We start from the raw sequence: 14,669 nt of genomic DNA, 5'->3' as shown, positions 1-14,669 counted from the left end.
GAGACAGAATTTGAGGGTTTACTTGAAGAAATTTCTTGCCGGTTCAATTTGTAGTCCATTATTCTTTATCAAGAGGCAAAATTATTATATGGCAGCCAAAGTTTCCGCATTTGTGCCTGTGAAATTATTAAGAATACCTCAAAAATAGATCAGTTTCTGCTCTGGTACATAATATTTAGTCAGCAGGAGCCAAAATGGTTGCAGTAAATGTACCAAATGGCTACAACTGCTGACAGCAAATAAAAGCTGAACACTTGCCTGGTCAATGTGTTGTTTTTGTCAACTTGGACCTTATATCTGGGCTGTCCATCACCAACTCTGAAGTGTATCTAAACCACATATTTCAACCAATCTTGCGCTCTGACCTCACTGCTCACTGACTATACTGCCAATAAAGTAATCTCAAGTCATGAAATCCACTATTATTTGCTAACAACTGCTCTCGCTGTTCCTCTCTGGGCATCGGACAACCAAGCTGTTTAAACAGAGCGACTGACTGACAGGCCCTGATGTCCTTAAATCCCATAATAGCCTCTCTACATCCATCGCCCTGGGCAACGTGCAGCAGTAAATGGCTTCTGTTTGTCTGAGGTGTACCCAGAGAGCCCAAGAGAGATCAATACAGTCACTCAAAGTCATCGTTTTAACTCGGCTCCAGTATACTGTAGGCTCCTGCCATAAAACTCCTGCTCTACTCCAGATCCCCAAAACCCTCAAGCTCTCACCACAACAGCGGTGTTACAGCAGCAACTCACTCAAAGTGCTAAAGAATGTGCTGTTCATGTGGATGTAGCTGTGTGACTCACAATCACTGCTGTGTTGTACCATCGCCCATTTTCCTGTAATATCTCTGAATTTCTGCAGAATTCCCTTAGGGTTGCATTTTGGCTGACTATATGTCAGAAACACTGTAGCAACAAGATGGGTGTCCAGAAATGTCAACACCTGTTTTTTCACACTATAGCACTAATGTTTCTATTATTCCCTTGACATCCAAAGTGGATGGATTTGTTGTATAACAACTGTATCGACAAAACACATCTGCTTAGTTTCACCAAGCATCTCATTTCCAGCACTAAACATAAACCTGTAATGAAGCAGGCTGTGTGGACTAGAGGTCATTAATTTAACAATGTCACTGTTCATGAGCTATACTCTTGGATGGATTGGATGGCAGTGTTGCCCGATCCTCCCTTGACAGAAACAGCTGTTCAACCAGACACCAGGCCATTTGTTTTTTCGCTACACAAACCTGATGAGGAATCAGACCTAAAGTTGGATCTTATTTCATTATTTCAGTCATCAGAAATACAGATCTGGGAACACAGCAACATCACTAAAAGTGTGTTAAAACTGAATAAAATATGAATTCTAGAGATGGTGCAATTTCATTTTAAAGACCAATGCAAAGTGAGACACGTGGGTGTAAATTCACACACACACACACACACACACACACACACACACACACACACACACCAGCCTTGAAAAAGATAGAACAATGAAATGAAATGTTAACCAATTAACCGTTGACCGACAAACAGGAAACAGAGTCTCAGTTCACTGTCCGGGAGGCTCTGACACATTTTCCGCACTCTATGTCCGTGGACAGCTGTAGGCTTGTACCGGTTAATGTTCTGTGCATTGTCGGACACATGGAGCCACTTTCCTGAAACCGCTTGCGAGACTGACAAGTCATCAGCACAGACAGACAGGACAGAGTAACATGGTGGATATCGCTCATATTATTTTTTTGTTGAGAATCCACGCGCGAGAGGTGATGGATAGTTCCAGTCACTTATTCAGTCATGTATTCACTTCGTTGAAACAAGACAAGAAAGCCTCACTGATGTGAAGAACAGGACATAGATACATATATAAATGCTCTCTGCCTGTCATATGCCAACGCTCCAGTAAATCCACTCACCCCGTCTCTGCCAGGCATGCCCCAGCTGCCCGCACATCATTTGTTGACAAACTCCCACAAACAACGACGCACACGATGGTGAAATGGCGATTTATCCCTTTGAATGTGAATAAAGGACATATTGCTCCTCATAACCACTGAAAACTGTCAAAAAAATCAAACCCAAAGTCCAATTATTGTGGACGCTATCTGACATTAAGCATTTCTGCTTCACATTTTCAGCAGGGCAGCAGAGCGGCTGTGGACTCTCTATGGTTCTCATGTGCTTTATAATGTGAAAAAGCTTAATGTGGTTTAATATACCTAAACAATGATCATTGATTATCAATTTCTCTTTCATATTGCTCCTCAAAACCACTGAAAACTGTCAAAAAAATCTAACCCAAAGTCCAATTATTATGGATGTTCTCTGACATTAAGCGTTTTATTTTACTTGCGTAGTTAAGGCGGCACGCATGCGTTGCTTAGGCGGCCGCCTAAGCTGCATAGGAGAAACCTTGATGTAAATGTAGTTACTTTTCCCATGTGATTGCAGTAGACATACAGTTTAAAAGAAAAGAAACACAACAAATTAAATGTAGTTTATATGTCTTCATACAAAAATAAAAACATTTGCAACTAAAAACTGCAAAAGTGCCAAGCTTTGGCCAGCTTTCAAATACATTTAATTCAAGTAGTATAAAACTGTTAAATAAAAAGAGCTTTTACATTTAGATTTAAAGTGCTGCACTCAGATCAAACAAAAAATACTGCTAAATGTGGTTTAAGGAGTACCTCAGCTACCAGGTTGACTGTTGAAACTGGGCACATTTAACTTCTTAAAATTAGGCCCTTTCTTTTTAGAACTGTGGCAACTACAGTCCATTCAAAAGAACTTTTGTGATGTGTCAGAATCACATAATGGATACACATTTAGGTGTCTGTGTGTGGTGTGTGTGTGTGTGTGTGTAACCAGTTCATAGTCCACCACTGGCTGGAATCTGTACATTCTTTTGCAGAAACAGAAGCTGGTCTACGTGTTTTGGAGTGAGCATGCTCCGCTGTGCAGTTACGATGTCTCTGGCAGTTGAGAACACTCTCTGACGCAACAGTGGGAGTTTAGAGCATTGAAAGAGAGTGCATTGGTTGACTGGCACTGTACTTTAGGTTGTTGTTTGTCCACGTCTTTAATGTTAATCTTCGGGTGATGCCGTACCATGAGTTCTTAAGTTTGTTCTGTTTCCAAAATACTTAACTTTCGCTTTGCAAAGCCTGCATATAGCATGATGTGATGAAATGTGTGGCCAAACTCTCACCTTCAATGAGGATGGAGCAGGTTGAATAATTCTTTCTGTGAAGTTTGCCATTGTTTGCGCCGACTAAACTACTTTCGCTGCACTCTTTCTTCTTCTGATTATGACAAAAGTGCCCAGGCGTCAGTGTGAATTTGACGCAGCACCATCTATGGGAATGGCGAGGTAAGGTCATTTCAGGACAATAGTGTCAAAACGAAAATAAAAAATATTAATCGATTTTTGGAATTCTATGAATCGATTTTGAATCAGTAGAGCTTGAATCTCGATTCAAATCGGGTTTTTTGCACACCCCTAGTAAAACAATGACATAATTGTCATTTTAAGTGTTCACTGTTCATCATACTGCCACCCGCCTCTGTCATGACCTGATCTTTGAAAGCAAGGCAATGAATTTTATTGACTGTTAACCTAAGCTTCAGACTATGAGGAGCTCCAGTCTCCACCAGTTTAAACATCGGTTCCATGTCTGTTAACAGTGTTGGGTCGTGACCTGACCCCACTTATACCTTCACCTCTTCTGTCCATCTCTCTCTTCCTCCCTCCACCCCTAGCTCTACATATTTCATCCCCCTTTGACCAAGTCACTCCCTGTGGGCCCTCTACCACCTCTCTTTTTCATATGCACACACACATATACATGCACGCAGGCTCTTGTTGCCCCTTGGCTTAACTGTATTTATAACGATCTGACCCTGGGACCTCTCTCCGTTAATGATCTTCCGCCCCTCCCAACACAAACACACACACACACACACACACACACACCTAGTTTCTCCCTCTCAATCAAGGCCCTGTCAGTAGCACTTGAGCCTGATATGAGGCCAGGAAAAGAGGAAACGAACAATGTCAACCAGTTATAATTCAGCAGAACCGACCACTTGAGAGGGAAAAAATCATGTACACTGTATTTTGTGCTCATGGGAAATCAATCTCAACTCATAAAACAATGTTTGCAGGCTTATGCTGGGTGTCTTGAAGAGGTCTGGAGGACTTTGTGTTCACTCACTGTGTGTGTGTAATTCTAAATGTTTCCCTGTCTATGATGAGACCCATGTTATAACTTGTCTCTAGTGCAATTTTTCTTCAACTGACACACGGTGAAGAGCTGATGAAAGAACAAGACTAGATGGAAGCATCCAATTATGCTCTTTAAGAGATCCTTATATCACACACACACATGCACGCTTTTTCTCATTCACACCCCTAAATCAGTGAAGCATGCATAAATGAGTTAGAAGCGTGAAATAGACAATCACTCACAAGCTTTTATTACAGTTCTTGTAGGACAATGCACTGAAAAGCAGTAATTTGCTAACCCCTCCATGCACCTGAGTGATTAAGATAATTTACAAGCATTGCCAGTTATTATTAAGTTATTCTGTGTGTTAGCATTGGAAGCTTTTTCTCCTGTGATTTTATCATCTGCTAAGAGTAATTTCAAAGGACATCATGATGACAGAACAAGAAATAGTGGCAGTCACCACCCTGCATCCATTTAAACTCTTTGTAACTTTGAGCTTATCGTCTCTCAGGGCCGAAGCACACTAATACACTTATGTAATTTGCAACAAGTCCTTTCCATTCCCTCTAGAACTTCTTCTGATCTGGTTAGGTTTAAGGAAAGATCACGGTTTTGGTTCAAATGAGTACTTAGCTAGGGTTAGGAGAGCTTCGTTGTCATGGTCACAATTAGGGTTGGGCGGTAATACGGTATACAGGTCTTAAAAATAGCAACGGTATCAGTTTCAATACCGTCATTAAAAAACTGCAATGCACTTATATAGGAGACAAGGATTAAATATTAAATATAATTTATGTAATTATGTGTGGTTGTCATCAAGTGACAGTGTGGAGGAGAAAGTAGTTTTTTTGTAAGTTGTTGTTATGTTATTATTGTTTCAGTATTAGTGTTTGGTATTCAGTTTCTGAACGGTGCACAAGCCAACAGTTTGGTGATGCCGTCTGAGCCTTACGTCATAATTTTTAATTAGTCACGGTAATACCGTATACTGTGGTAAAATAGGGAGGAGGTTTGACGGTATCAAAATTTGGATACCGCCCAACCCTAGTCACAATAATAAGCATGTAGTTAGCATTATGGAACGATTGTGGACTTGCGGAGGTAAACAGGAAACAAACAGCGGCCTCCTGTGTTAGAGACGTGTCCAATGTTTTGTTGACCCATCCATCCATCCCAACCTCATCCTTGCGTGTTTCGACAGGAGGAACAATTACAGCGACCAGTAATGCTTGCAGTAGTGTGTAAAGCATTGTGGGGCATATGGATGTTGTTTAAGGACAAAAATGTGAACATATCCTTTAAGGTTGTAAGTATTAAGGAGACATGTTAGGGGTTAACAGTGACAGAAGCCCATCCAGTCATGTTGTAAAGTGTTTTAGGTTGTTGTTTTAGGTAGCTGCTATTTAGTGCTGGTATTGTTTGCTTTGGCACTCAACTTAAAGACAGAAAATTACTGCAATGTCATGAAGGTGTAGCCTATTGTAACTGACAAACTTGGACTGATGGAATCAACTTCATGGACTTTTTTCACGGTCTTAATTAGAAACTAATAACACCTCCGTTCTGTTGCCAAAATAAACCATTTTTCTGTAAAAGGGTTGGGCTCAGTGTCTGACTCATGCCATCACCTCTCTTCTGTTTTCAGAGCCTGTTTCCTGTTTTTACTGCATTTTTGCTTTCAAAAACGTCGTTGCTGAAACATGAATTTAACATTCAGTGTTTTCTAACTAAAAAACTGACCAAAATCTAAGTTTTGACACAGAAAAGCGTACTCTAAGGAGATGTTTTACCAGATAATTGCAGCATAACAACTGGGAACACTGAATATGGATTGCCTTTTCTTGATTTTTACTCCACCAGGTTCTTAGATTACTGGCATACATCGATTTAAGGGCATACATTAATTCCCTTGGTTACCCTCCAGCTTTGTAGAAATACTCTTTCATCGCTCTTTTTCTTTGACTTCAACATTAAATGCTGCAGAGCCTGACCTAAAAAAATAACCCAGCACTCAAACATGAAAACAACCACTTTTGACAAAGTTCCTAGTGCTGTTCCACAGGCTTGGCTCTCTTATGGGACTGTTCCAGGCTTATTTACTCATTTTCCACAGACGTGGAAATTTGCAAATTTGATTCTCATCCAAACAAGATGACCCAAGTCAGCACTACAGGAGCTACACCTCCTCATCCACATATCCTACAAAAAGTAGTCTTAACTTTGTCAGATGCTGTTGTTGGTCCCCCTCTGACTTAAAGTGTTACAGTGCTGTTGCACATTAAGATGTGTTTTTGGCCATTGCAATAGAGCTCATGATGTCAGGCCAAAGATGTACCTCCTGCCACCTTCTACATAGCAAGAAGGTTAGGTGGGGTGAAAGCCTGAATACAATAAGTGGTGTTCTGACTGAAAACAGCCTTGCATTAAAAAATGGGGCTGTGTTGTTGAGTGAGACAGGAAATTGATCCAGTTGATTCAGTTCAGTTGGAGTAACAGATCCATGAGTTTGATGACTTATGAGCACTCAAAACACTGATCTGCAGTTTCTAATATAACTAGGAAGGATTTTACTGCTCTGGAAAGTTATCATGGAAGCAACAATTTTATTTTTGGTCACAACGATCACCAGGTAAACAGCAAAAATACAATGTCACGGTAATCAAGTAATCTACTAGGAATGTGCATTGGCCAACACAGTGTCCTGAAACCTGTGTCAAACACAATTATAGTAACAAACTGTAACTCTATTTATATGGTCACTGAAGACTTAGAGGTGATTAGTGTTGGTAAAAACACACAAATACAAATTAGTGTGAAATACAAATTTTGTAGCTTACGCGCTCAAACTAATGTTAAGAAATATATCTAATGTCTCTCTCTCCTTCTCTTAGATGTCTATTGTGATCAATAATAGCATTTTAACCTCCTCTCTTTATGATCTAATCTCCTCAATCTCTGCTAATAACAGCTTAACAATTTAAGTCATTCTCTTGTGTCCTCATACTATTAACATGGCTGCCGTCTCACATGCAGGACCTCATTGTAAAGATAAACAAACTGAACTCCTCTCTCTGCTCTCAGGACCATCTTCGGTGATCAGTAACGACGATCACTCGGCCTCTCCTCTTCACCACGTCTCCAATGGCAGCAACACTCCTTCATCCTCAGAGATGGGCCCTGACGCGGTAATCATTGGCATGACCAAGATCCCAGTGATAGAAAACCCTCAGTACTTCAGGAGCACAAACAGCCTGCTCAAAACTGACACATGTGAGTAAAAACCTCATTTATCTTTAATGTGTACCCAAATGCACTATGTTAAAAATGTTTATCACTCCATTATGAATTATACTCCCAAGTATTCAAGCTAACTGTCCTTTTGTGTGATACACGGAGGTTACCATGGCAACATCATTCCTGCTGTCATCGCATTGACCTTGGAGCTGCTGATGATAAGGGGATAATTGGAGAAGTGGGAAATAGAAAGTCTATTTATATGCGTGTGCATGTGTGTGTGTGTGTGTGTGTGTGTGTGTGTGTGTGTGTGTGTGTGTGTTCTCCAGCATACGTTTAGCACAAATCCATTCATAAATTCGAGACCTCCATGTGTGACTTATACACATACAGTACATTGCCAGAGCCTAAGGCAGCAAAACATACAAGAGGCTGTGAGCCGTTACAGGTAAAAGAAATTGAGGGTGACCAACTCCCAATTTATCTAACAGCACAACATGCACACACCACAAATTCAACAAAGCAAGAGACAAAAGAGCAAAGAGAAAGTGTGAAGAAGAAGGAAACAAACGGAAATAGAGGAAAAGAGAAACATGAGGAGAACAGAAGGAGACAACCGTCAAAGACAGACACAGACAGAGAGCACACAAGGATATTGACCTGGTCCATCAACATGACATTAGGATTATTGGCAAGTAATAAAAGCTTCTTCAGGCTTTGGCCTTGCGTTGCAGTAAATTGTGTGTGTGTGTGTGTGTGTGTGTGTGTGTGTGTGTGTGTGTGTGTGTGTGTGTGTGTGTGTGTGTTGTTTTCTTTGAGGGCAAGGTTAAAGGAGATGTAATAATGGGGGGGTCGTGCAGTATAACTGAAAGATGGACTAGGATTTACAGCCCAAAGAGAAGAATGAAACAGCTAAGGATCAATGAAAGTCAATAACGTACTGCTGCAAATGTGTATGTGCCTGTGTGTGTGTGTGTGTGTGTGTGTGTGTGTGTGTGTGTGTGTGTGTGTGTGTGTGTGTGTGTGTGTGTGTGTGTGTGTGTGTGTGTGTGTGTTTTAATATACTGTATAAAAAGCCATTACAACTGTTACTCTGCATACTTCTTTGACTCGCAGACAGGCAACATAAATACTGAAAGTATCTGACCGATTATTGGCACTCTGCCTTTTTTCCGACCCGAGCAACAGCCTTTGATGGAGACAGTTTGGCAAAGTGGCACAAGGTTGTATGCCAGGAACTTTTAAAAATTGGCCTTAACCAGCTTTTGGCCTGTTAATATTGAATACATTTTCTACTTTAAAGATGGCACAGGCCTCTTCCTGGCAGCAATAAAGCAACAATTACTCTACAGAGATGATGGATCCGTGTGTAATTACGGGAGCTATTATCTGTTTTGCAAAGCTTCAGTTGTGCTGCTTACCTCTGAAGTGAACAACTCATTAACAATATTAACAACAAAATGAGTAGCTACCATGGTTGGAGAGTGTCACATGCATTAGCAAAGACTTGAAAAACACCCATGGACTTGCATAGGTTGCAACTACTGTGTTTGTGTATCTCTAACCCCACATATACAGTGCATGCATGTAGGCTGTTAGTGTGCATGTCAAGCAACTGAAGCAGGGCTATAGTGAGGATTATATAAATACTAAGGTCATAAATTAATTTCCCACCAACAACCCCACCCAGAAACCAAAACAAGTGACTTAAGTATTTGTATTTTTATGTTTTATTTATTGAGTGAGCTATTCAAGTTGTATTTAATGGCGCAACTTTCTTTAGAAAATTTGTCTACAAGTCAACAACTGCTTATTAACTGAACTAGAACTAAACGGACTGTCTCTATTTTCCTATACTTAGTATCAGCTTATTTTCTTCTTTCCAGAAAACCTCTCTCTCTCTCTTTGGATATTCTGACCAATAAAGCAAAGCATTACATGTTATTTCCCAACATACATTTCTAAAGCACTTGCGCCCATGGGTGTGCTGGTCTTACAGGGAGGTGTGTTCAGGTGCATTCTTGGCGTAATGCTATCTTGAGGCAGCGGAAAGTGATCAAAGTCAATAACGCAGCATTTCATTGTTATTTTAACTTCGAGTTAGTAAAATGTGCCTAGGCTCTTGCACAGCGCGTGCACACTATGCTTGTTACACACACACAGGGACAGCAGCACACAAACATGCAAAAGATTAAAAATATAATGTGAAATAGTATTATGATATGATCTGCCGCACGCTTTCACTTCACGCACAAGCAGATCAGTTTCTTCTCCTGAAAATCTCTCCTTCCTGCTCAGCAAATCCGCCATCATAATAGCAATGCGCCAAGGTCCAAACGCACCTGGCTTATAAAGGGAATGGGAGATGACACCCTGATTGGTTTATTGCATGTTACGCCTAAAACACACCTATGATTAATTAAGACACTAAGTACAACCCTTTTGAACAATGCGCCTGGCGCACAGACCCTGTTTTCTGTTGTTAAACTAGCAAAAGTGGATTTGTACACGCCCTAAATGGACCTGCGCCAGGCGTTTCACGCTATGCGCTTAGATCGAATAGTGGAATTGGCTTGGAATGTGTACGTTAATAATTGCATAAAGTAATTCTAGGTTCTTAGCGTTTCTCAATTCACTGTTTCCATCCCAGCAGATGTTATGGGGCTTGTATTTTTTTATATTTAGGGAATTATGATTAACAGTGTTCTGGAAAATGTTTCTCACAAGGCAACACGTGCGTACAGTACTTGAAAAACACTTATTTACACACACACATACACATACACATACACATACACACACACACACACACACACATACATAATAAGCTTATGAAAATGTAGGTCACAATTAGTTACACCTCCTGATAGGAGGGCATATAATTGGGAGCAGAGGCTGGCTAGAAGGAGGTGTAGTGAAAAGGAAAAATTTGAGTCATCACATCAACTGTATGAGGAATTTGATGGAGAAAGTCTCTATTGGTCCTGTTTTCAAAGAATCTGTCAAATATGATTGTGTCTTTGACATATCACATTGTTTGGTTCACACCAAATGCACAATTTCCAAACTGTTTTATGTCAGCATCCAGGGTCATAGAAAGATTTCAGGCAGATGAGGGAAGGAGGAAGCAAAGAAGAGGCAGATGGGGAAAAAGGGGGAGTAATTATGTCCCAAGACATTCATTTCTTTGGTTGTTTATAAGATGCTGATTAAGGAGGATAGGTGTGAGAGGTGGCTGTATAGGGAGCTGTGGAGAGATTGGAAGACAGATGAAAAAATATTGGAGAGGAGGTGGTTGATGGGAAATAATATTCCTTTTGATGTTAATGTTGTCAGCGCCATCATGAACAAGTGATGGAGCAACAGAATGGGGAAGAACATGTGCCTGGATGTTAATGTTTAGAGGATGTTGATTAAAAAGTGATGGGTTTAGCAGATGAGGGGAATGGCAATAGAGAGAAATAAATGATGGAACAGCGGGATGCTAAATAAGGAATGGGAGAGTAAGATAATGAGACTGGATGGAGGGATGCTAAATGAGGGAAAATGAGTGAATATGACAAGCATGGAAAACGAGTACTAATTAAGAAAAACATCAGAGAGTAAGAGTGTAAAGTTTGGTAAATGGGGAATAATATTTCTGTAGATCTTTATTAAAGATACTGATTGAGGAGAAGAGGGGTGTAGCAACTGCACACTAATAATGAAAACAGGGTGGAAGAGGGAGTGTGAAATTGGCTAAGGCAGACAGCTGAAAAGCAGAATTAATGAGTGCTATGAGGCCATAACAAAATAAAATAACTTCATTTTAAAAAGTTCTTGATTGCTATGTGCAGCCATTATGAAAAATTCTTGAATACGTGATTACAAAATGACAGTAGTTGCAATGACACATTATAGACAAATTAAAAAAACAGAAGGAAAGCCGGTGAGACCGACACCAAATCTTCCTGCCAAAAAAAGCTCTGCACACATCAATGTATTTACTATTTGAGGGTGTTAATTAAAGAGAAGTGGTGCAAGGCATTTTCATGTGTGAATGCTTATTACACAACCGCATTAGGAAATGGTGCGGTGAGGTAATTAGCTGGTTAAATAGTTGGTAGTTGGCTTGTGGGGATATGGGTGTGTGCTGCTGCTGCTGCAGCATAGGGAATTGTGGGTGCACGGAGATCTGTGACATGTGAACGAGTAATAGAATATAAACATATTTATATGAAAACACTGACTTTTAGCCACAGTGATACCTTTGCATACTCAATCCTTAAAACATTATGTTATAGTACTACAGTAATTTGCACATATCTGCAAATTGTGACAAGACATTTCATGTATTTTCTCTACAATAGGCTGTCTGCCCTTGGGCAGGGATGTAAAGAGTACTAGAATATTTTACTCAAGTACAAGTAAAATGAATTGTGTTTTGTAAAAGTAAAAAGTAGATCAGTAAAAATATACTCCTCACATTTTAAAAGTGAAATGGGGGCGGGTAAAGGGGAAGAAAAAAATGTACATGATGTTTTACTAAAGAACATATTTAGGCTACAAAGTAAAGAAGGCTACATTAAAATGTAAAGATATCCAGTTGCCTACACATCACACCACAGACTACACAACTGAATCAATTATACGACAGTCTTCACACATACAGTATCTCACAAAAGTGAGTACACCCCTCACATTTTAATAAATATTTCATTATATCTTTTAATGGGACAACACTGAAGAAATTACACTTTGCTACAATGTAAAGTATTAAGTATACAGCTTGTATAACAGTGTAAATGTGCTGTCCCCTCAAAATAACTCAACACACAGCCATTAATGTCAAAACCGCTGGCAACAAAACCCCTATGTTAAATTCCCATAGAGGCAGGCAGATTTTTATTTTTAAAGGCCAGTTATTTCATGGATCCAGGATACTATGTATCCTGATAAAGTTCCCTTGGCCTTTGGAATTAAAATAGCCCCACATCATCACATGCCCTTCACCATACCTAGATATTGGCATGGTTTTATGTCGGTTAGCCTAATAGCCGGTTTGATTTGCATTGAGAGATGATTTTATGGAAAGTACCCCATGCTAATCTCTAGGTTTAGAGGTTTATACATTAATGGCTGTGTGTTGAGTTATTTTGAGGGGACAGCACATTTACACTGTTATACAAGCTGTACACTTAATACTTTACATTGTAGCAAAGTGTCATTTCTTCAGTGTTGTCCCATTAAAATATATAATGAAATATTTACTAAAATGTGAGGGGTGTACACACTTTTGTGAGATACTGTACATGTAAATTAAGCAACATGACCCGTCAATCAGAATCATAAGTAGAATAACACATCACCAAAACAGCTAAGAAAAAAAAAAAAAAAAAAAACTCCACAGCCGCTGCTGCCACAAACACATACAGCAAACAAAGTTTTAACACATGTAGCCTAGTGCACACACACACACACACACACACACACAAACGCTACTGTACGTTGCCTAGCGACGTGAACGTTCTCCTTGGAAAAGAGAAGGTACAACCATCACGATATAACGGTTTGTTGCTGGCTACAATTTCTCTTTGAACAATCTTCTTTAATCAACACCAATACACAGCAAGACAGTTCACCCACGACTACACTCTCTCTGGGTTGCTCACAGCAGACTCTGTCTGTCTGTTACACTCACACCTGTCCCCCGCAAAACAGCAGGTAGGAAGCAAAAGGACTCTCAGGCAAAGGGGGCATGAAATAGTAAAATGTTAAACATGTAAATGAAATAATAGTTGCTATTAATGATAATGGAATAATTGATGTATATAGCCTAATAATAAAACTTAATTCTGCAAGTCCAAAATGTGGAATGTGACATGACTATGATAAATCTACTGAAATACCAAATATTGTGTAGGCCTAAAGTAACTAAGGTAACATTAACTTTAACCCATAATGAGGTAAGTATTTATCCAATTGCATTTTTGCAGCACATTTAATAATAATATATGCACTTGGGTGCTTCTTGAACACACACACACAACCTACATATTGCATTGTGGGTGTGTTCTCCACAACAAGCTTACACTGAGAATTAGATGATTTTTGAATATGAGCTCTCTCTCTCTCTCTCTCTCTCTCTCTCTCTCTCTCTCTCTCTCTCTCTCTCTCTCTCTCTCTCTCTCTCTCTCTCTCTCTCTCTCTCTCTCTCTCTCTCTCTCTCTCTCTCTCTCTCTCTCTCTCTCTCTCTCTCTCTCTCTCTCTCTCTCTCTCTCTCTCTCTCTCTCTCTCTCTCTCTCTCATTGCCCTTCAGGTTGTTGTGTCTTCCTGTTCCAGTGTGTGGTCACTGAGACTGTCTGGTTATCTCTGCTTTACATCTGTGACAGTAGAGAGATATTCTGCTAATTTTGATGGCTACATTTCTAATCTTGTTTGGCTTTTAGTTTCTTCTATTCAATGTTTCATTACATTGTGTTATAATTTGCTTCACTTCGATTGCTGTTTGGAGTGTGGTGTTGTTGTGAGGCTGGTCAGACTGTGTCTGAAAGGGGGAAGTTAGCCTCAGTACCAACTGACATAGGGGACGTTTCTCTGGGCTCAGCTTTTGAGTTTGAAGGGCTTTGGAGTGGAGGGTGTTTCTGGGGATGGATTTCTGGTGGTTAACAAAGTTGAGCGCTGTCTTTTGAATGTTAATTTGCAGTGGGTATCTTCGTAATTCTGCTCTGCATGCATTTGTTGGTGTGTTTCTGTGTACATGTAAAATGTATCTGCAGAATTCTGCATGTAAAGATTTTGTTGGATGTTTGTCCCAACTGGTATAGCTCTGATGACTGAGTGGAACCCATACTTCACTACCGTTCAACGCAATGGGCTGGATGACCTTATCAAATATTTTAAGTCTGATTTCAATTATAATTTGTTCTCTTATTTGCATTTAGAGCTTTTCAAGCTTTTTCTTTTATTGCAGTCACTGCAATGTTGAAACTCCATGATGTGGTTATGATTATACCAAAGTAGGTATATCATGCTATGTTTAATGATATGATCATTTATGCTGGATTGGTGTTTGTTCCGCTTACATCTGGGGCGTTTTTGAAAGATTATGACATTAGTTTTCTTCATATACTGCCAGGGCCTTGTTCTGACAGTACCTGTCTACTATATCCAGCTGTTGCTGTAGTCCTTGATCAGTAGGAGACAGTAGAAC

The 14,669-nt window shown here is 39.9% G+C and overlaps 1 protein-coding gene across 1 annotated transcript in view; it reads left to right on the top strand.

The window, feature by feature from the left end:
• Nucleotides 1–14,669, top strand: part of ntrk2a (neurotrophic tyrosine kinase, receptor, type 2a) — a 98,929-nt gene that overhangs the window by 57,540 nt on the left and 26,720 nt on the right. Inside the window, exon 14 of the mRNA XM_028579131.1 lies at nucleotides 7,325–7,513. Within this exon, the coding sequence (XP_028434932.1) occupies nucleotides 7,325–7,513 (189 nt within the window). The remainder of the gene's footprint in view (nucleotides 1–7,324; nucleotides 7,514–14,669) is intronic.

The sequence above is a fragment of the Perca flavescens genome, chromosome 5 (genome assembly GCF_004354835.1).
Source record: "Perca flavescens isolate YP-PL-M2 chromosome 5, PFLA_1.0, whole genome shotgun sequence".
NCBI classification, from domain to species: domain Eukaryota; kingdom Metazoa; phylum Chordata; class Actinopteri; order Perciformes; family Percidae; genus Perca; species Perca flavescens.
This window is presented reverse-complemented; position numbering and strand designations above follow the sequence as displayed.